The 20,601-nt window shown below is 37.0% G+C and overlaps 1 protein-coding gene across 1 annotated transcript; it reads right to left on the minus strand.

Moving 5' to 3' along the window:
• Positions 1 to 772: 772 nt before the first annotated feature.
• tinagl1 (tubulointerstitial nephritis antigen-like 1) lies at positions 773 to 20,111 on the minus strand. The gene is made up of 12 exons (XM_077743525.1): positions 19,976 to 20,111; positions 16,974 to 17,278; positions 13,980 to 14,046; positions 12,675 to 12,767; positions 12,377 to 12,491; positions 11,273 to 11,399; positions 11,039 to 11,189; positions 9,542 to 9,728; positions 9,224 to 9,269; positions 6,816 to 6,939; positions 3,384 to 3,429; positions 773 to 2,300 (listed from the first exon to the last, which is right to left on the minus strand). Exons 2-12 carry the CDS (start codon positions 17,269 to 17,271, stop codon positions 2,133 to 2,135), a joined length of 1,422 nt encoding a protein of 473 aa, XP_077599651.1. The 5' UTR covers positions 17,272 to 17,278; positions 19,976 to 20,111; the 3' UTR covers positions 773 to 2,132.
• Between the last annotated feature and the right edge of the window lie 490 nt (positions 20,112 to 20,601).

Raw genomic sequence — 20,601 nt, forward strand, 5'->3', positions numbered from 1 at the left:
GAGATAAAAGTGATCACTATTTGTTTAGTAAAATAGTTGCAGTTGTCAAGTTAGGGTCACTATTTATTTGGCTTGCCATATAATTGCTTAGGGAATAAATTAAATTAAATTAGTATTGAAATACATACAAAAGCTATAAATTATGTCCCTTGTTGGTTGTGTTATGTCTCTAGAAATAAGAGCTAAAAATAGGATCACTGTTTGTCAAGCAGGCCACTCATGGTTCTCAGATCGAGGTTCAATTCCCAGTGGGTTCCTGTGGAGTTTGGATGTTCTCTCTGGGCCTGCATGGGTTTTCTGTGGGTACTTTGGTTTCCTGCCAAATCCTTAAAACATCCATGTCAGGCTGGTTGGAAATTCTAAATTTCCCTTTGGTATGAATGTGCATGAATGGTTGTCTGTCTCATGTTGCCCTGTGATTGGGTGCCGACTACTGCCTACTGCCTGTGGTTGGCTGGGATAGGCTCCAGCACCCTCGTGGTTCCTGTGAGCAGAAAATGAATGAATGAATAGCAAGCGAAATAGTTGAGTAAGAAAGGAAAAGGGACAAATGAATTCACAACTGTCAAAATATTGATTTTAGAATTTTAGCTTCATGTAGGTTAGATTTTTGGCAGATGCTTAATGCTGGTTAAACACGGATAGCTACAAATGGGTGCACTATTTTGCAGGTTAAATAGTTTCTTAGAGTACTTCTCGAGTCGTATATTTCATGTTGAATCACTACTTGGCGAGCAGATGAAATGAAAGAAAATTATTAAGCCCTTAAACCCTTGTAGCTATTTGTTTACTGCAGTTTGTGAATTTTCATTTTTTTTGTAGAAGCATCCATGCAAAGTATAAAAATAAGTCACATGAGTGTTGTGTTTGTATGATCACTATATCTAGTCATTATATACAGTACAATAATACCTTGACATACGAGTGCCCCAACATACGAGGAATTTGAGCTACGAGTAAAATTCCGAACAAATATTTGCCTTGAGATACAAGACATAATTTGAGATACAAGCATATGACACGCTAGAGGCTGCTTATGATTTAAGCACAGTATCTTTTTCGCCGCATCTCGCCCGTGGAAAGATCTATTCGAGCACTGGGCGGAGCATTGCATTTTTTTCCGTGTTTTTTGTTGGAATACATGAACCTCTTTGCCTTGGTTACTGCATAAGAACGTTTAAATTTAGTGTTATGTAAGATAAAAACTTTTTTTAATCTAAGTTCATTTAGGTTACATTTAAAGTTAATTTTATGTTACGAGTGCATCCGTCAAGTCTCTCTCGATGCGTTGTACTGAATAATTTTTCATATTCATATTAAAAATCATAACCACTAGTTATTTGTTACTCTGTTAGCAGATGGTGAATTACAACCACATAAAAAATGTCTGTCCATTGTAATATCCTGTTTTTGGTGTTTTTTTTTTCACAGTGGGAATCAAATAATTTGTATTTGGTTCATTTCTATGGAAAACGTTGATTTGAGATCCGAGTAAATCGACATACGACCTTGGTTTCGGAACGCATCAAGCTCGCATCTCAAGGTATGACTGTACATGAGTAGTAAATTACATTTCAGAATAACACACCAACATAAACGTAGGACCATGAAGCGTTAATACTACTTTGCACAAATTTAAAATAATTATCACAATCATAAAAACTATAATCTTTGCATTATTCTTTAAGACATTTGGCCCACGCAACATGTGTGATTTAGTCTTAAGGGGGATGTTTGGGGTCAAAACTGCGATATTCTACCACCTGCAGCTTTTAAAAGTCAATAGCCTGACGTTGGGGATCATTCCAAGGAAGGACTTTGTCACTTGTTTTTGGGTATTTCAGCCACTCAGATTTCCTAAAACGGTTCCTGCAAAGTCTCTTAGTGGTTATAAAAAAAGAACAACTAAAGTGGGCATTCTTTCATAATTTCACACACATTTCCCTTGGTCTGAAAATGAAGAATTCTGGGAAATGTGCTCTTTAGAACAGTACCTGAGGGGCTGGGCGTGCGCCTCTCTAGACGCCCAACAAAAAAAAGCTTAGGAGTGGTTTAACACCAGTAGGCGCGGGTAGCACAATGGGGGCGTCGGTCGGAGCTTTGATGGCGCTGGTGTGATTCCTGAGTGGTCTTTAAGCGTGTTGACGGCGACGGCGGCGATGGTGGTGGTGCATGTCCTCCATTGTGACTCGACCCCACACGCCAATCACGAAAGTCTCAATTTCGCATTCGTTTTCGCCACGTGCAATGCGGAAGTAGCCGTCCTCACCCCAGTTCTTGCCCCATGAATTGGCAGCAATCTTTCAGGAAAATGAAGAAATTATCATGTTTAGAATAATTTCACACGTCGTTTAGTTCAGGGGTGAGCCATGAAGTAATTCAATGTAATATTCAGAGAGAAAAATAACTGGAATACAGTGGTACCTCCACAGACGAGGGCCCCAACATACGAGCAATTTGAGATACGAGTAAAATTTAGAGCAAATATTTATCTTGAGATACGAGAGACAAATTTTGGGTAGTATGTAGTAACAGTAGATGCCAGAGGCTGCTCATAAGAACATCATGGGCACTGTCTCTCTCCTCGCAACTCCCTCATGTAATGTCTCTGGTCGCAACTGCCTCCTGTAATGTCTTTACGAGCACTGGGCGGAGCGTTGCATTATTTCGGTGTTTTTTTCCCCGTTAGTCAGTGCGAATGGCGTATATACAACTTCTCGATGGCAAGTGGTCATGCGTAATCCTATTGTGAGCACATTTGTGTGCAACATTTTGGGGATATGTTAAAGGGAATACAAAAGCAAACAACCCTCGTTAAGTTGCATCTGAAAATCAGGGTGGAGGCGGGGCAAATAGAGCCAACCCGGAGAGGAAAGGTATCAAAATTTAAAACAAAATTAGAATTAAATTTAGTGTAAGGTTAGATTAAATTTATGTTTGAGTGTCTGCATCGTAATCCAAGTTTATTTAAATATGTTCATGTTATGTTACGAGCGCGTTGCCGTGCAAAAATTCTCTCTCTTGCTCCCCTCTGCGAAATCTGTCTAATTTTAGTACTATTAGACACATTTCAGCACTACTAAACCACTAGTTATTTGTTACTTTGTTAATACATAGATGGAGAATTAGAACAAATACAAAGGTTTTTCCAATCCAATATCCTGTTCTGGGAGTTTTTTCAGAGGGTTGGAAGGAATTTGTTTTAAGTTCATTTCTCGGAGAAACGTTCGTTTGAGTTACAAGAAAAATCGACATACGAGCTCAGTCCTGGAACGCATTAAGCTTGTATCTAGAGGTACCTCTGTATAACCATGCAAAAAGTGTGCTACGCCTCAAAAAGGTTGGGAAATACTGATTTAGTTAACAGAAAATGTTCGTCTTACCCAGTACTTTTTAAGAGTGCCGTCGTATTCCCGCTGTTCACCCCATCTGAAGAAGAATAAGAAGGTTAACTAAATTAAAATTGTTAGAACACATGACATTTATAGAAACAAATCCCGAATTACAAGTATAATATCATAAGTGAGTTTCCCATTAGTGTGGATTTGGTCAATTTCCTAGTCAGAGTTTTGTAAAGTACAAAATAAGACCTTAAAAGCAAGGTTTCTACCAAAAATAGAGCAAAAAGAAATACTACATGCCAAGTGAAGTAAAGGAATTTCAAAAATTCAAGTATTATTCAGCTGTAAAGGAAGTCGTAGGCAACAACATCCTGTAAAAATACATACGTATTTATAGCAAACATTCCGACATCAATCCGATGTTTAAAAAAAAACATAGGATAGCCCTTTTTTTCCTATCCTGATTTATAACAGGAAGTAGAGGGAAGGTTGTAAGGATGTCAAATGCTGGCGTGATCCCAAAAATACATGAGAAAAGTTCCATTTTATTTTGAAAAAAAAAAACAACAACCTTTCCTTCACTGTCCATCTTCATTGCCAACGTTTTGTGCTCGAAACATTTTGGCAAGAGTCCATAATAAATCTCATGTGTCGCTACTGCCCAATTGTACAAAAACACCCCCCTCGGCCAATTCCCATCCTGTTTTTTCGCAATCCGGAACACTCTGCTTTCCCTTCTGAGAGACCCCTGCTAGCAAAAGATTTTTTATCTTTAAAAAAAAAGTAGTCTAAGAAATGCTGGGAAACGAACAGATTTGGACATTGGCGAATGTCAGTCAGGACTTAAAAACATCTTAATTGACGATTGTTGACCAGATCTACAAATAGCTGGGCATGAACTGTGGGAAGAGGAAGTTCTGTTAACAGGGAATCCTAAAAATGTATTCACATTTTGACTTAGCATCACTCATGTATTTTGGTATCACGCACATATAGCTTTAAATAATGGGAAATTTAGGATGAACTGAATTTCTTAAAAACAATAATCATAAAGTAGTGTGCAACTGGTAGTCAAAAACTTTCAGTCCAAATTCAATGCTGTGAAGTTGTGTATTTCCCGGAATATAAACTGCAATTTTTTCATAGTTTCGTAGCTTATTTTTTCACTCTGACCATCAACAGCTTGTTTTAATGTGTTATTTTAGGTTATAGTGATCAAAAAAAATGTTAACGTTATATTCACGGATGCTTATTTTGAATATTGTTTCCTATTTTCAGATACATGTTTAATGTGTAATTGAGGATAAGTTGTGTGGAAATTACATGAATGTTGTATAACTTAATAGTCCAGTACAATTTATATATTTCTTTCCTATCATTGTGCATTTTTGGGTAGTGCGACTTATAGTCAGGTGCGCTTTGTAGTCCGAAAAGTACAGTACAACACCATTATTTAAATGTCATGTAATTTAGTGGAATATCTTAAACTGAAAATTAACAAGACAGTTTGCTATCAAAATGCAATGTTGTTGAATCCAACATTCATGTGATTAGCTTCTTTGAGAACAATTCCAGTTTTAACAGACAGTAACGAGAAGGCCAATGAATTTACCTTAAATTTCAAGTTGTAATTTCATCAGTTTAACAATAGGACTAATAATAGTAATAATAGGACCAAAACAGATTGTACCACTAAGTTATAATCTGACCTCTAATCAGCTCGCTTCAGAAAACCCTCCATACCCCTCGACCTAACCCTGACCTTTTATGCGGGTGGATTGATCCTCGTTTTTCTGTACGGTACACTCCAAATCAGCACCCCAGACAATGCCCTTTCCACCAGAGTGGTCCTCAATGCCCGTTTCGCAAACTTTCCCAGGCTACCGGCTTAAAGGGACACATACCGCTATCAAAACAGTTGGACGCCCACGGGTTGGGGGACTTTGGTCCCCCAAAACGACCCGTTTCCGTCGTTTGCCGGATCCGCTAAATTCACGCCAGATGTTTGCTGGGAGTGATCACCTTGACTTTCTATGCATGCATTTCCATCTTTTAGAGTAAACATAATAATCGTGATGGGATCTCAAGATGTTTATCATGTCTATGTGGGATAATAATACACCCCCCACCCCAAAAAAACACATGAAAAACATGGAGTTCAATCTCATGCAAGTTGTTTTAAATATAGGTAAAATAATTGTAGTGTTAAGAATGTAGTTGTTGAAAAGATTGCTTTTAGTTGTGGAAAATTATTTGCAAATGTAGTTGTAACTGTTGTAGAATCGGACTGTTTTTGTAATCAAATAACCGACATGTGTTAAATACAGTAAAAAAGTGATTACTTGTTAGGTTTGGGTATTTGCTTTTTTGTCTATAGACAAATTGGCTAAAACGGCCTTAGTTTTTTTGCTTTACGGCTGCTCAATGCATTATTAAAGTAGAGTTAGGAGAAGGTAAATGGTTAAAAATTCCAACTAACATGACTCTCAATGGGGTTTGAATTTTTAGTTGCATTCCTAAAGGATTCTTCTAGGGAGGTAGTCATTCATTTTCTTAATTTGCAAAGTGAAATAACATGTTGACATTTTCTTTTTTTTATGACTTCCTTCTGCTTTCTGATAGGCTGAGATGTTTTATAGTAGCATAGCACCTGTAAAATACATTTCCATATGTTCAACATTGATGTAGTTGAACATTTTTTTTACACGTGGTAGAGGAAGATTTTTAAGAGATAATCCCAAAGAGATGGTTCTTGCCGAATTCTGTTATTTGACTTTTGTTTTTGGGTATTCTTATTCTATCTTCAGACTTCAGTGTTCTAGTTTTTGGGACTTTTTTTTCGCTAAAAAAATAGTGGAAAATTGTGGGGTTTATTTGCACTTTTGGCTTTTAAAAAATGTTTTTTGATTGGTTAAGATGGACTGATTTGGAAAAAAAATGCAGGAAAGTGTAGAATTTCAGGAATTAGTTTTCCATAAATAGATAATAATAACCTAATATGATAATATGAGCTTTTTTTGGTGTTTTTTTTTAAGAACCCCCGTAATGTTCTGATTCAGAAGACATTATGACATTAACTGTTAAAAAAATAGATAGCTGAGCGAAATATTTTACACGTGAAAATAACAGTTATGTCATTGTTACAAGTCTAAACTTCTTGCACCCTTAGTCCCACACATTCCGTAATACACAATCCCCAAAGCAGTTGATTGTTTAGAGATAGGCTCAAAGTTATCTGGTGTGTTGTGTCTTAGTTTCAGTTCAAAAAAAAAAAAACGGCATCACAAGGTGGTGGCAGACAACCCGGCCGCCGAGTGATGACAGAGACGTGAGTCAGGTAGGCCAGGTGTGTCAGACGTCTGCATATTTGTGGTCTGCAGACTTACGAGATAATGGAGGGATTGTATAGTGGGGCCGGATAGAGGTAGTGACATCTAATGGCAATTGTGCATGAGTTGCGTTTATTGTACGTACCCCGTGATTCTAACTGAGTGCGTGGCATGGTTGCGGTAGTGAGGCGGTTTGGTGAAGCTGACATCTGTGTGCTTGTAGATGCCACTCTTGTACACAAAAAAGTCCTCATGGACCTCCATGATGGCTGCAAGCAACAACAAAGCATTTATTATGATATAGTCAAGTAAACTTTGTCATTGCTGAAAAGTATCACATAATAACTACGATGTATGCAACCGTTTCAGATACTAAATTTGGATTAAATGTGTTACAAATATCTGGTATCATAAGCATGAAATATGGTTGTTCATAGCTAATATTTATATATTTATTTTAAATATATAGTGGGACCTCGAGATAGGATATTAATGCGTTCCGGGACTGAGCTCGTATGACGAGTTTCTCGTAACTCAAATGAACGTTTCCCATAGAAATGAACAAAAACTAATTGAATTGTTCCAACCCACTGAAAAAAACAGCAAAAACAGGATATTGGATTGGAAAAACATTTTTATTTGTTCTAATTTGCCCTCTATTAACAAAGTAACAAATAACTAGTGGTTCTATAGTACTAAAATTAGACAGGGAGAGGGGTGGGGGGTTGGAAGTTTTGCACGGCAACCCACTCGTAACATAACATAAACAAATTTAAATCAACTTGGATTACGATGCAGACATACTAAAAAATGAGTTTAATCTAACCTTACACTAAACTTAATTCTAATTTTGTTTTAAATTTTGATACCTTTCTTCTCCCTGGTTGGCTCTATTTGCCCCGCCTCCACCCTTGCTTTCAGAAGTAACCTATCGAGGGTTGTTTGCTTTTGTATTCCCTTCAAAATATTCCAAAAATGATGCACATACTTGCCAACGAGAAGTAGTTTATACTCCTCTCATATTAGCATTTGATCCACCATTTGCACTGTCTAACGGAAAAAAACACTGAAAAAAATGTAGCGCTCCGCCCAGTGCTCGTAGAGACATTACACTAGGGAGTTGTGACCAGAGAGACATTCCATTGTGAGGAGAGAGACAGTGTCCATGATGTTCTTATGAGCAGCATCTCGCGTCCGATGTCTGCTCATATATCAAAATTTGTCTCGAATCTCAAGATAAATATTTGCTCAAAATTTTACTTTTATCTCAAATTGCCCGCATGTCAGGGCACTCATATATCGAGGCACCACTGTACAATCTTTATGTAGAGGGACACTGAGTGTGTTTGTATGTGACCTGCATGCCTTTAACGGGGTGTGATTTCCATTGCTGATCTTTTCGAGAAATTTCCAAACAATCACGTTGCGAAAAACAACCAAATGTACACACAAATAGACGTGATATAGTATTAAGCCCGAAAACATGCGACAAATGCCTTGTTTTCCCATGAGTCCTTTCATTCCAGGCTGTACAATTATTTTGTACACCTAATAAACAAGTGTGACATTCCTATTCCACCAAAGCCAATAATATCTCAAGAAATTCCCTCTTTTGTGAATAGTACAACACACAAGGGCCACCACAAATCCTGAAAATGGCACATAGACAATAGATAATTAAATGTGCACACGCAGTGCGTATGCCTTTTGTATTTGGAATTCAAAGGAAACTTGTCATGAAGCCAACATTTCTTCCTGGAGTTCACGAACAATCAGACAAGAGCCACAACACACCGACACGCACACACATGTGCCTTGCCTATTCAAGGGGAACTTGACAGCGGTCCAGATGGGCACCAGACTGTGAGGCGGGCACAGTTACGGAAGTTGACTGAGGTCAAAGCTGGACAACTAAAAACCACCAATGGGAGCTCAAACACAATGACATCATGCGCTCAAATAACGTAGTTTGGAGTCATTTTTCTTTTTTTTAACTCTGTCCCCTGATGTTTCCCAACCATTATTGATCCAAGGCATCTTTTATTTCTGAATCTTTGTTGAAAATAGCTTTAGAACAACTCTCGTGGACACGCTCCAGCACCCCTTACAATCTTTGTAAGGATAAGAAATCCAGAAAAATGGACAAATGTCACAAAACTTGGCCTTTTTGGCCTATCAGCACGAGCCCTGTGCAAATATGTCATCTGAAAATTGAGTGTAAATGTTATTTTCTGACAAAATTCAGTGGAAATAGTTATTAAGAAAAATTTGAGTAACTCTTTTTGATTAAAAAAAAAACTGAAATTACAAACTGAATTTCCCGAATACAGGATGAATTATAGTTAATCTAACCTAATTTAATCTAAACCCAACTTCAACAATGAGCTATTTGGTAAATAATAAGTACAACAAGTACCAGTAAGACCTTAAAATAAGCAATTCTACTCATTTCTTATTGTAGTGGCCATTATTCATACATTGTTGATAGTGCTATTGAGAATTATTGTCTTCTAATGGACACAAAATGAAATAAATGTAAATACATCGCTTTACCTTGCACAGGGCCGTTATCCATAATCTCCTTCATAATCTCTTTTTCCTACAAGAGAAAACATAAATAGCAATCGTTACATCCCTCGAGTGCGCTAAATGTCGGATAACAAGATTGATCCTTCATTCCGAGGTCGTTAATGCTTGATTTATTGACTTCACAAGCAGGATCGGATGACTTAATGAGGCATCAGTTGTAGTTTGAAAACAGGAGGTCAATGTAAGCCGATATAAGGTTATGCCAAGCCCAAATAAGGAAGTTAAAAAGTCCTTCTGCACATGAATGGGCAGATGATGGATTTGACGCGGCAGTGCGCTTACGTTAGAGGAGAGCCTGTAGGGCGGAGTAGACTGGTAGATATCGTTGTGGTGGTAGTTGTGTGCGTTGGGGCAGCGCTGTGTAGCTTGTCGCTTTCCACGGCCAACAGACCGGCTCTGCATCATACAGCGGACTAACTCTGATGTCTGCTGTGGGGGGTTGTAAGGGTAGCAGTTTTCTGTCACCACCCTGGGAAAAAGATGGCAACATTTTCTCAAATTTTGCATCATATTGTTTCAAGTATGGTGTGAAAAATTTAGTCAATTTTTTTGGGAACATTTACAACACTATTAGGCAACATATTTATTTCTAAATAATTTCTAAATCTAAATTTAAGTATTAAATAAAAATCCTAAATATAAATCCTAAATACATATTGTGAATTTTATTGTGACATCTAAACTAAACCTAAATCTGTTAAATCTGAAGCCAAAAATATAAATACTAAATCCTTAGTCGAAATTTTAAAACTAAATCCTAAGTTTTAATGTTAAATCTAAACCCCATTCATCTGTGTATGTATGTATATGTATATTTATATATATGCATATGTATTTATGTATATTTATATAGATGCATATGTATGTATGTATATATATATATATATATATATATATATATATATATATATATATATATATATATATATGCATGCGTGTATGTATGTATGTGTATGTATATGTATGTAAGTATATGTATGTAAGTATATGTATGTATGTATATGTATGTATGTATATGTATATTTATATATATGCATATGTATGTATATGTATGTGTGTATGTATGTGTATGTATGTGTATGTATGTGTATGTATGTGTATATATGTATATGCATGTATGGCATGTGTATATATGTATATGTATGTATGTATATGTATGTATGCATATGTATGTATGTATGTATGTATGTATGTGTGTGTATGTATGTGTATGTATGTATATGTATGTTTGTATGTATATGTATGTTTGTATGTATATGTATGTTTGTATGTATATGTATGTTTGTATGTATATGTATGTTTATGTATGTATATGTATGTTTGTATGTATATGTATTTGTGTATGTATGTGTATGTATCTATGTATGTATGTGTGTGTGTATGTATGTGTTTGTATGTGTGTGTATATATGTATGTGTTTGTATGTATGTATATGTATGTATGTATCTCTCTACTAATATTTAATCAACATGCAAATTCAAATGGCCAGGAAGTAACAAAAGAAAAGCCAGAGGAGCTCATTGGTTAGATAGGATTTTTGTTACTTCTGGTCGAATTTCAATTTTTTTCTTATGGATTTAAAAACAAAATGTAGTTATATAAACAATCAAATTATAGTGTGTAAGACCCTTTCTATTTATTTATTTTTTTAGCTTTTTTTTCATTCAATGTAGCTCTCCTTAAAATCTGTTACTAGTGGACATAATGGATTTCAATGGAAACAGGCCTAGAAAAGTATCAGTCCAATTGATTAGTGAATATTAGGTTTGCAGTATTTACCCTCGGCGGCGTAGATACCACCAGGCACCGTCAACACGCCCCCCAGCGCATCCGCCTTGATTTTTGGTATCACAGGAAATAAGATTCTGGGGAGAGAGCTGAGGAGTCATATGACCCATAGATTGGATGGAGATTCGATCTGATGCCACGGCTAAAAAAAAAAAAAGAAAAAAAATCATAAGGAAAAACCTTTCAAAGCTTCATACAATACATTTATTAAACTTGTAAGCTCACCAGCAGTTGAGAAAGCCCAGGAGGCGGCACAGTTGCCCTGGTCCAGAGGTTCATGGATCTTGCCAGGCCACTTTTCCCCTGAGTTGAAACGGGTGGGCAAGACGTCACCTTCAGAGCCCATGTTGATCTGAGACAAATTTAAGGGGAATCTTCTTAATAAATTGACTATAACTATCTTGAACCTGATCCCTAAAAGATAAAGCATTATTACACATAAAAGTATATCGAAATGCTGTAATCTACCCTTGTGTTCTTTTTTTGTATTTTTTCTCCAATTATTTGACTCTAAATTATCTAATCACTCATTTTCTGCATTGCTTTATCTTCATTAGGGTCACGAGGGGTGCTGGAGCATAACCCAGCTGACCAAAGGCAAGAGAAACCCTAAATTGGTGGCCAACCAATCAGAGGGCACGAGGAGACAAACATCCATTTACAATTTAGAGTGTCCAATCAGCCTCCCGTGCAAGTGTTTAGAATGTGGGAGGAAACCGGAGTACCCAGAGAAAACCCACACAGGGCCCAGAGAGAACATACAAACTCCACACAGGTGGACGACCTGGATTTGAACCCAGATCCCCCACTGTGAGGCCGATGCGCTAATCACTCATCCGCCAGGCCGCCCTAAATTAATTAATGAAGATATTTTCATCCTATTTTTATGCAATTGTTTTACTCATAAACAAAACTGCAGACATGATGCCACCTAAAAGTCTGCATGAGTGCATGTTCTATTGAGTTCAATGGTCTTTCACAAATGGCCTTTCATCAAGACCCAGGAACAGGCAGCAACACGCCGAGACTGATAAAAGTACGAGTGGGAGGTGTAACAATGATTTGAAAGCCAAAGAAGTAAGCATGGAATGTCGGGGCGAGGTAAAAAGGGGGGCGTCGGAGCAAAGTAGGAGATCATCCCCTAACTGTTTTGCTTCAGGTCTTATGTAACACATCGGGGCAGAGTGCATACAATGGGCCGAGCCTCTGGCCACATCATACCAAGCTACAATCAGAATTAGCACAGAGAACATTTTGCTCTCTGGGCCGTATTACCAGGACAGAATTACGTGTTCTAACAGGATGGACAAACTCTCCAGTCTGGCTTACCTGCATCTCATTCATGTTCATGATGGATTTGGATGGTCTTTGTGTGCCCAGTCGGTAGCGGATGCCTTCGTCCAAAGTCATACCATACAACTCGCTGTAGTTTGCAGCCCTCCACCTGGTGAGAAGGATTTCAAAAGGACTATAACGCAACTTTCCCAAACATTTACATAGCCAATCATCATTCATAATAATGTCATAGTATAGAATGCTATTGGCACTATGTAAGTATGGCATTGAAAACATCTGAATGGTCAAATTGTCATCAGTGTTTGACTGATGACATGTATGTCTGTCTTACCCATAATTCCCTCTGTTGACAGCCTGGATCATGCTGTTGTCCATCAGACAGGCGTGCTGTTCACATTCCCAGCGTCCTGTGGTGCCGCATGTGCTATAAACCAACCAAATAAAAAACAAAAGGACATTTCAATGGGCGGATGAGTGGTAGACCTGGGTTCAAATCCAGGTCGGTCCACCTGTGTGGAGTTTGCATGTTTTCACTAGGCTTGTGTGGGTTTTCTCCATGTACTCTGGTTTCCTCCCTAATTCCAAAGACATGCATGGTAGGCTGATTGGAAATTCTAAATTGCCCCTCGGTATTAGTGTGAGCGTGAATGGTTGTTTGTTTCCTTGTGCCCTGTGATTGGCTGGCCACCAATTCAGGGTGTCCCCCTGCCTCTTGCCCAAAGTCAGCTGGGATTGGGTTCAGCACCCCTCACAACCCTAGTGAAGATAAATTGGTCCACTTTATTAGGCCACACAAAATGATGCGGCGGGCCAGATTTGGCCCCTGAGCCGCTACTTTGACACCTGTGCACTATGCAGTTTAAATGGAAATCTATAGTTTCTTTTTAAGAGTTTGAATAACTTATCCAATATTCTGAAACAGCTTGCAAGTGTAAGTGTGGTCTACAATTAGTTATTGAACTTCAGAATTGATATTTTAAGATTAAAATTTGTTGCCAGGCAGAGTTCGTGGGGCAAAATTGTAACTGCCCCACAGACTTAATTGTTTCTCTAGGGAATTAAATTAAATAGGACAGAATATATAGTGATTTTTTTCTTGATCTAGACATTTTTGTTGCTCTGTGATGTTCACAGAGCGGAATCCTAACTGCTTTCAAAGCAGGAAAGCACTGATAAACGACGTGCGTGGGTTCAACAGTTCTTAATGAGGCGGGAGGAGCGGAAGCCTCAATCCTTGATTCCAGCCCGGACGGGAGGATCCACGTTTGGGAAATGACTGGGAGAACAAATCCGAGTTGATTTTCGATCGTTAATACGGACAAAGCATCTTTTGTTGTTTGACAAAGCAAATAGAAAATTGCAGTGACGTTCTTTTAGTTATATTGAGCATCACCGATGTATCCGTTAGCCCGGCTGCTGTTATCCATCAACTTCTATTCTTACTTCTCCAGAGGTTCCCTATCGGAATTTCCCAAGACACCTTGATAAGCGTAAAAGTCGAGGGCGAATTACGGTAAAGGCGCAGCTTCCGACGGCAAACAGCTGGGAGTTTTTGAACAGATAAAATAGTCCTCATGTTGAAATAAGTTAAATAAGGCCCAGCCAAAATAAAGAATCGGAGATGTTTTTAACATACCACAAGTTGCAGTTATCTTTGTATGTTTGCCCCGAGCGGAACTTGATCCCGTTTCTTTCGCAGGAGCCTAAAAAAGAGAAGCAAAATTTCAAAATGAAATCTAAAGAATGTATCTTAAGACACAAAAACAGTTTTCAATCACAATAGTGTTACGTTTTAAAGCGGGGAAGAGGGTTAAGGAGGTATGAGCTCTAAGTAATCTAGCACAAGAATGTGCTGGTCTTGTGCTTCTCGAGACCTTGTTGACTCAGGGTCAAAGTCTACCCGACCCAAAAGGAGACCAGAGGCATGAAGAGCTGTAGTATAGTGAAGATTTTACAAATCCTTATACGTACATACAAAATATTCAGGTTACAAAAAGCTTTGATGGGAAATCTTTTGTTCCAAGATACAAAAAACAATCCAAGTTACAAAATACAAACAAAAATGTGATATTTTATTTTGAATTTGTTGTTGTAGAGTTTCTTTCCCATTGACTTTCTCCCAACACCTCGCTGGCCTCCGATTGGATGCAAGTAAGCTCAGTCTCCATGATGGCAGAACCGAGGTAAGCACACTTCAGGTGGACTTTAGACGCCGTGGCCGCCGTGTGGGTTAGGGGAGGGTGTAAGGTGAGCAATTTGATTTATTTGAAAAATCCAGGTATAAAAAGAATGAAGATCTGTAGCAATGTGGAGAATTTTGAAACTAATTACAGTGGTACCTCTACTTATGAAATTAATTAATATATGATGCCAATTTCAAAATAAAACAAGGAATAGTGGGACTGCATTTACATTTTGGGGGATGTTAGTTTATTTTTCTTATTTTTACATTTATTTCCTATCTTGAGATGAAATTTTCCCATTGCGGCAGCTCGTAACCCCAATAGTATTTTGTATGTTGAATTTGTTCATAAGTAGAGTTGGTTCATAAGTAGAGTTTGTTCATAAGTAGAGTTGGTTCATAAGTAGAGTTGGTTCATAAGTAGTTTGTTCATAAGTAGAGTTGGTTCATAAGTAGAGTTTGTTCATAAGTAGAGTTTGTTCATAAGTAGAGTTTGTTCATAAGTAGAGTTGGTTCATAAGTAGAGTTGGTTCATAAGGAGAGTTGGTTCATAAGTAGAGTCGGTTCATAAGTAGAGTTGGTTCATAAGTAGAGTTGGTTCATAAGTAGAGTTGGTTCATAAGTAGAGTTGGTTCATAAGTAGAGTTGGTTCATAAGTAGAGTTGGTTCATAAGTAGAGTTGGTTCATAAGTAGAGTTGGTTCATAAGTAGAGTTCGTTCATAAGTAGAGTTATCTGATCATTTCTTGTGGGAATATTTGTTCTTTTATTCTTTGGCCGGGAATGTTGCTGTTTATGTTTGAGATTTGAGTTCCATGATGTCCGTTTATTGTGCAGCCCCAAAACAAGCCAGCTTCCCGTGTGGAATTCTTGGAATGGTAAAGAATTTATGACACGCACAGGTTTCCTCGTCAGGTGCAGATGGATTTTGGAGCATAGCCCCCCCACCTCTGAGTTTGTGACCGGTTTGAAACTAGAAAATTCCAGTGAGGTTACTTGAAGGCAGGCGCTTATGTCATTAGTTGCATATTTGACAGTTACCACCAGGAATTTTCCAAGTGTTAGAAAATGATTGACTAGGATGGTATCAAAGTAAAGGAAGCATATTTTAGGCCTCTTGTCCTGGAGTCCTTGTGGACTGTCTGCACTCCCCACCCCTTCCCAAGCCCCCCTACATAGTCAACATTCTTTATCCCGACCTCCCACCTTTCCGTCATGACTCCATAAGAAGCCCTCTGTTTACAGGTGGACTTTTGTGGTATTGGGTACATTTTTACATCTCACCTTTAAAAAAGAAAGCTCTGAGAAAGCTCTGAGGAAGGTCAACATCAACAAAAAGTAAAACAAAGAAACCCAGGGAAAGGAATGAGTTTGAGTAGGAAGCTCATGTGCAAAAAGCAATAGATTAAGACATGAAATAAATTTAAAATCAGTCAAGTATATGGAAAATGGTTGAAAATGCTTTTTTTTAGAGATTTTGATCATATTTACTTTCCAGGAATTGATGTCATTATTTCATTAGTTTTAAGAAATTAAAAGGAAAAAATATTTCAATGAATAAGTGCAAAGTATTTTGAACTTGAAATAAAGATATGAATTAATTTGAAATATGATAAATTTAACGTAAAAACTAATAATATATTGAATATAAATGTGGGACTAATTGATAGTTGTAATTAAGGTAAGTATAAAAGACAGTGAAATAATAATTAATGAGAAAAAAATAGGAAATATGTATTATATATATAATAAACACACTTAAATTAATTAATTTGAGAGAACAATATAAATGACAATAGGAGAAAATACAATAAAGACAGATGGTTTTATGGTTTGATACTGAATATGCCAATTTGTGGAAAAAATAGTGGACTGTTAATTAACTTAGAGTAACATAAAAAAAATCTAGATTTCATAACTCAATGTAGTTTAATAGTGAAAAGATTCTAATTAATTAATTGAAGTGAACAATGTAAATGATAATAGGAGAAAATAAAATAAAAACAGATGGTTTTATGGTTTGATTAATACTGAATATGCCAATTTGTGGAAAAAATAGGACTGTTAATTCACTTAGAGTAACATAAAAAATCTAGATTTCATAACTGTAATGTAATTTAAAAGTGAAAAGATTCAATTTAATATGAATAACAACATATATCATAATAGTTTAGATGGATTTGTTTACAGTTTTGTGTTAAATTATCCAGATTTGTTATACATACTCTATTTCAACTAATATATCATTAAAATAAGCATAATATCTTCAATTCACGCATCAGCATATATTTGACCTATTGAATTTGAATTAACTTACAACTTTAGTATTGTCCAAATGTGTATTAACTGAGATGGCACCTAATTTAGGTCAACTTTTGAACTTCAAACCCCCCAAAAAGTTGCGAAAATACCACAAAAACGCAGAATGGGTTCATTCATACATGCATACCAATAAATGGGGGCTCAACACCCAGACAGTGCCCCCAGAAGTCAGGGCAGCAGTCCGACACGGTGCGGTTACAGAATAGGTCGCAGTAGCAGATGGTGTCCAAGTAGGGCACGGTGCATAGGTCATCCCTGCCAGGGCAGCAACCGCCTCGTCGTTCGCAGTACGAACCCAGCGGGTCGCGAATACCGCTCGTGTGGAGAGGGCCAGCAAGTTCCCTTTTGGACCTCCGCCACTGGTTTCTCTCCATGCTTCCTTGTACTGCCACTAGGAGCAGTGCGGCCAAAAGTAAGCCCTTCATGATGAGTCTGTGAGGGGGTAACAAGGATAGAATTAAATGGCGTTGCCAAGATAAACAGCAGCAAAATGAACGCTCCGTTTAGCAGGGAGGTGATGGAAAAGAAAGACCGCTCTCTAAATGGAAAGCGATGCATAATAGGGGAGGTCATGAAAGGCAATTTCCCAGGGAAGGAAGCATTTGCTGCATTTTTTCTGACTCATAAATGTCCTTATTTAGCATCTTTTGTGTTGTGTTCAAATTCCATCTTTGTATTCTTTATGGAATTTGTACATGTGATACCATGTTAAATACAGTAAACAACTTCTGAGTTTTAAAAAAAAAAAAAAATTTCATATGCTATGTCTTGTTAGGAAATTTAATCCCGTATTTTCCGCAATATAAGGCGCACCTTCAATGAATAGCTCATATCTTAAAATTTGTTTCGTTTTTAAGACGCAGTAGTAGTAGAAGTAGTGGTGGTGGTAGTATTAGTAGTAGGGGATTGTGTTTTACATCCAGTAGTTGGAACTGTAGTAGTAGTACTAGTGGTTGGTGATACATATCACTAGATGGAGCTGGAATACATAATAGATGGATTGTGTTACATGTCGAATAGATGAAGTTTTGCTAAATACAATTTCATATAATAATTAACCAATATTGGTCCATACATAAGGCACATCAGGTTATAAGGCACACTGAATTTTTCATACAAATATTTTAGTCTTTTGGTTTTGCATTATAGTGCGGAAAATACGGTAAATGTTTTTTTTTTAATTTTATGTTTGGCAAACAGTGAGCAATTCTTATAAATGTGTTTAGCTTCATGCTAATGATAAAAAAATGCTAAGCAATGCGGAAAAAAACATTGGGGTGAACAAAGGGTAGTTGTTGTAACCATTGAAATAATTGCAGAAAAATATTATAACATTACAAACATTAGAGCATGTATCGTCCATCAATGGAACATGTCTATACATGAATTGCTACATTTGTATTTTACTGCTGCTATATAGCTTACTTATTTAAAACAATATGTTACATTACACCCAAATCAATCAAAAAGTAAAAAAATTTAGTTGCTGAAAAATGTCTAATAGTTGAATGAAAACCATTCAAATGAACAGCACAGCCTATGGAACAAAAAGTTGAAAATGCTGATTGATATTTATCATTTTGATTGATTTCAATTAATTCATTACTTAACCAGCCCATATATCGACCCTATAAACCTGATATAATTTTAAACGCTTGTATTTACTACATCTAAATCCCCACTAAATGAACAATGCATCATTTCCCGTGTACAGTTAGTTCCCATGTGGAAAAAGCCCCCTTTGGCCTTTCCACCCACCCAAAAATGTGACATTGTACATAAAATTTGGCCTACTCTTTCCATAAATAGAATAGTTAATTATCCAATCAGATCACATGACACAATAGGAGCCCCTTCCATAAGCGTAGTGAACCTCCGGAAAAGATCTTTGCTGTGCTTTTTTCTGCATGACTGCACCTTTTGTTGGAGGGCACATACGCACAAACATATGGTATTATGGGATGGGCAGGGTTACTCTTTCTTTGCACAAATGTTTTGTTGCAGCGCAATAAAACACCCGTTGAGGCGTTCAAGTCCCAATGGGGGAAACAAAAACTATCATAGTGTATTAAAAATATATATATATATATTTGATGTTACACTATCATATTGTGGACTATTCCTATTTATATATAGCTACTGTTAATATTCACATCATTTCGTATTATTTAAATGGAGTTATATATAATTTTAATTCAATTAACAAGTGATTAAATTGCATGTAACTTCCATTAAACGGTATATTGACTACTAAATGATACATTTTTAAACTGAATGTTCGTGGTTTTTACCATTTTCACATTTTATTCAGAGTAAAAATGTCTGTTAAAATATTTTTGCATGTCAATTTTTGTTGGTAATGTACAGTAATCCCTCGATTATGGTGGTTAATGTGGACCAGACATGGCCGCAACGATAAAAAAAAAAAAATGCAAAGTAGGGTCGCTCCTATTAAAAGAAAAAAATCTTCAGTACGGAGTTTTAGTAGCAAGAGTAGTTAGCTTTTATAGCCCATATACATATGAATATGTTGCCTTTGACCCAAATAGATGGACTTTGAGTTACTGTATATGTGATAAGTCAGATACGCTTGTTTTAGTGTACATTGATGAATTTAAACTCAATGCTCTGTATCAAGGTAAATACATAACTAAGATGTGGGCGTGAAAAATATATACAGTTAAGTCCAGGTTGTGGTGTCAGGTGCAAAGATTATTCACACAAGTGAACTCAGTAACCTCTTATTAGGGGGCATAAAAGCAAAAGACACCTATTTTGGCAAAAAAATCTGAAGTACATACGTAGATGAACAAGAATTTTAAATGTGCTACCTGTACTTAAAGTCTGATTCATTTAATTTGCTTTTAAAATTGGACAATTTATGTAATTATTGGAACTATTTCTAATAAGAAAAAAAGCCTGTTTTTATATAACCTTAGTCTGATCCTATTTCTTGCCCTTCTTGAAGTCCATAATCTATCTTAAATTGAGCATTAAGTCAAACAAGAAACCTAAAAAACATTAAAATCCAAGCTTTTCAACATCTAAAATCATCTCCAAGTCTGAATAATCATCGCTAAACAATGAAAACAGAAGTTAATCAGCAAAACCGTATAGTGTTCACTTTACCTTATTGTGGGAATCCAACTTTTATTGTAATCCGAAAGTAAAAGTCTGGAGAAAATTCTGGTCCTCAGTCTTTTATGTGTGTCTGAGAGGATGTGTTGAGCTGCACTTGAGTGTTGAGCCTCTATATACAGGCAGGCAGCAGTCATAACCACGCCCCCTTCCCCTCTTTGCCCCCCCACTGTCGTCTTAAGCCTGCACTTTTTCCTTTATCTCTCTTCCCTAACATCCCCAAAGCTTAACGATAACTATGGAGTGTATACTTGTTTTAAATGTATTTAGCTAAATTAAATACAGGAGCAGCAGTAAAACTTCTTTTCCAACTGTCTCACATAAAAGGTCAAATTGTAAAAATGACTTTTTAGAAAAAGTGTCATGAGAGAAACATCACCGTCTGGCGGAAGGGAATAGCATTCATTTTCTGAAACACTTATATTAAGAGTCGCAGGGGGGTGCTGGATCTTATCCCTGCTAACTATACACACCAGGCGGGGAAACCCCCAAAATGGTGGCCAGTCAATTGGACGGCTTAAGGGGACGGACAACCATTCACAATCATACCGAAGAGCAATTTAGTCTATCCTGCATGTTATGTGTATGTGGGAGTAGACTGGAGTACCCGGAGAATA

This window comes from Stigmatopora nigra, chromosome 21, assembly GCF_051989575.1.
Source record: "Stigmatopora nigra isolate UIUO_SnigA chromosome 21, RoL_Snig_1.1, whole genome shotgun sequence".
Classification (NCBI taxonomy): Eukaryota; Metazoa; Chordata; class Actinopteri; order Syngnathiformes; family Syngnathidae; genus Stigmatopora; species Stigmatopora nigra.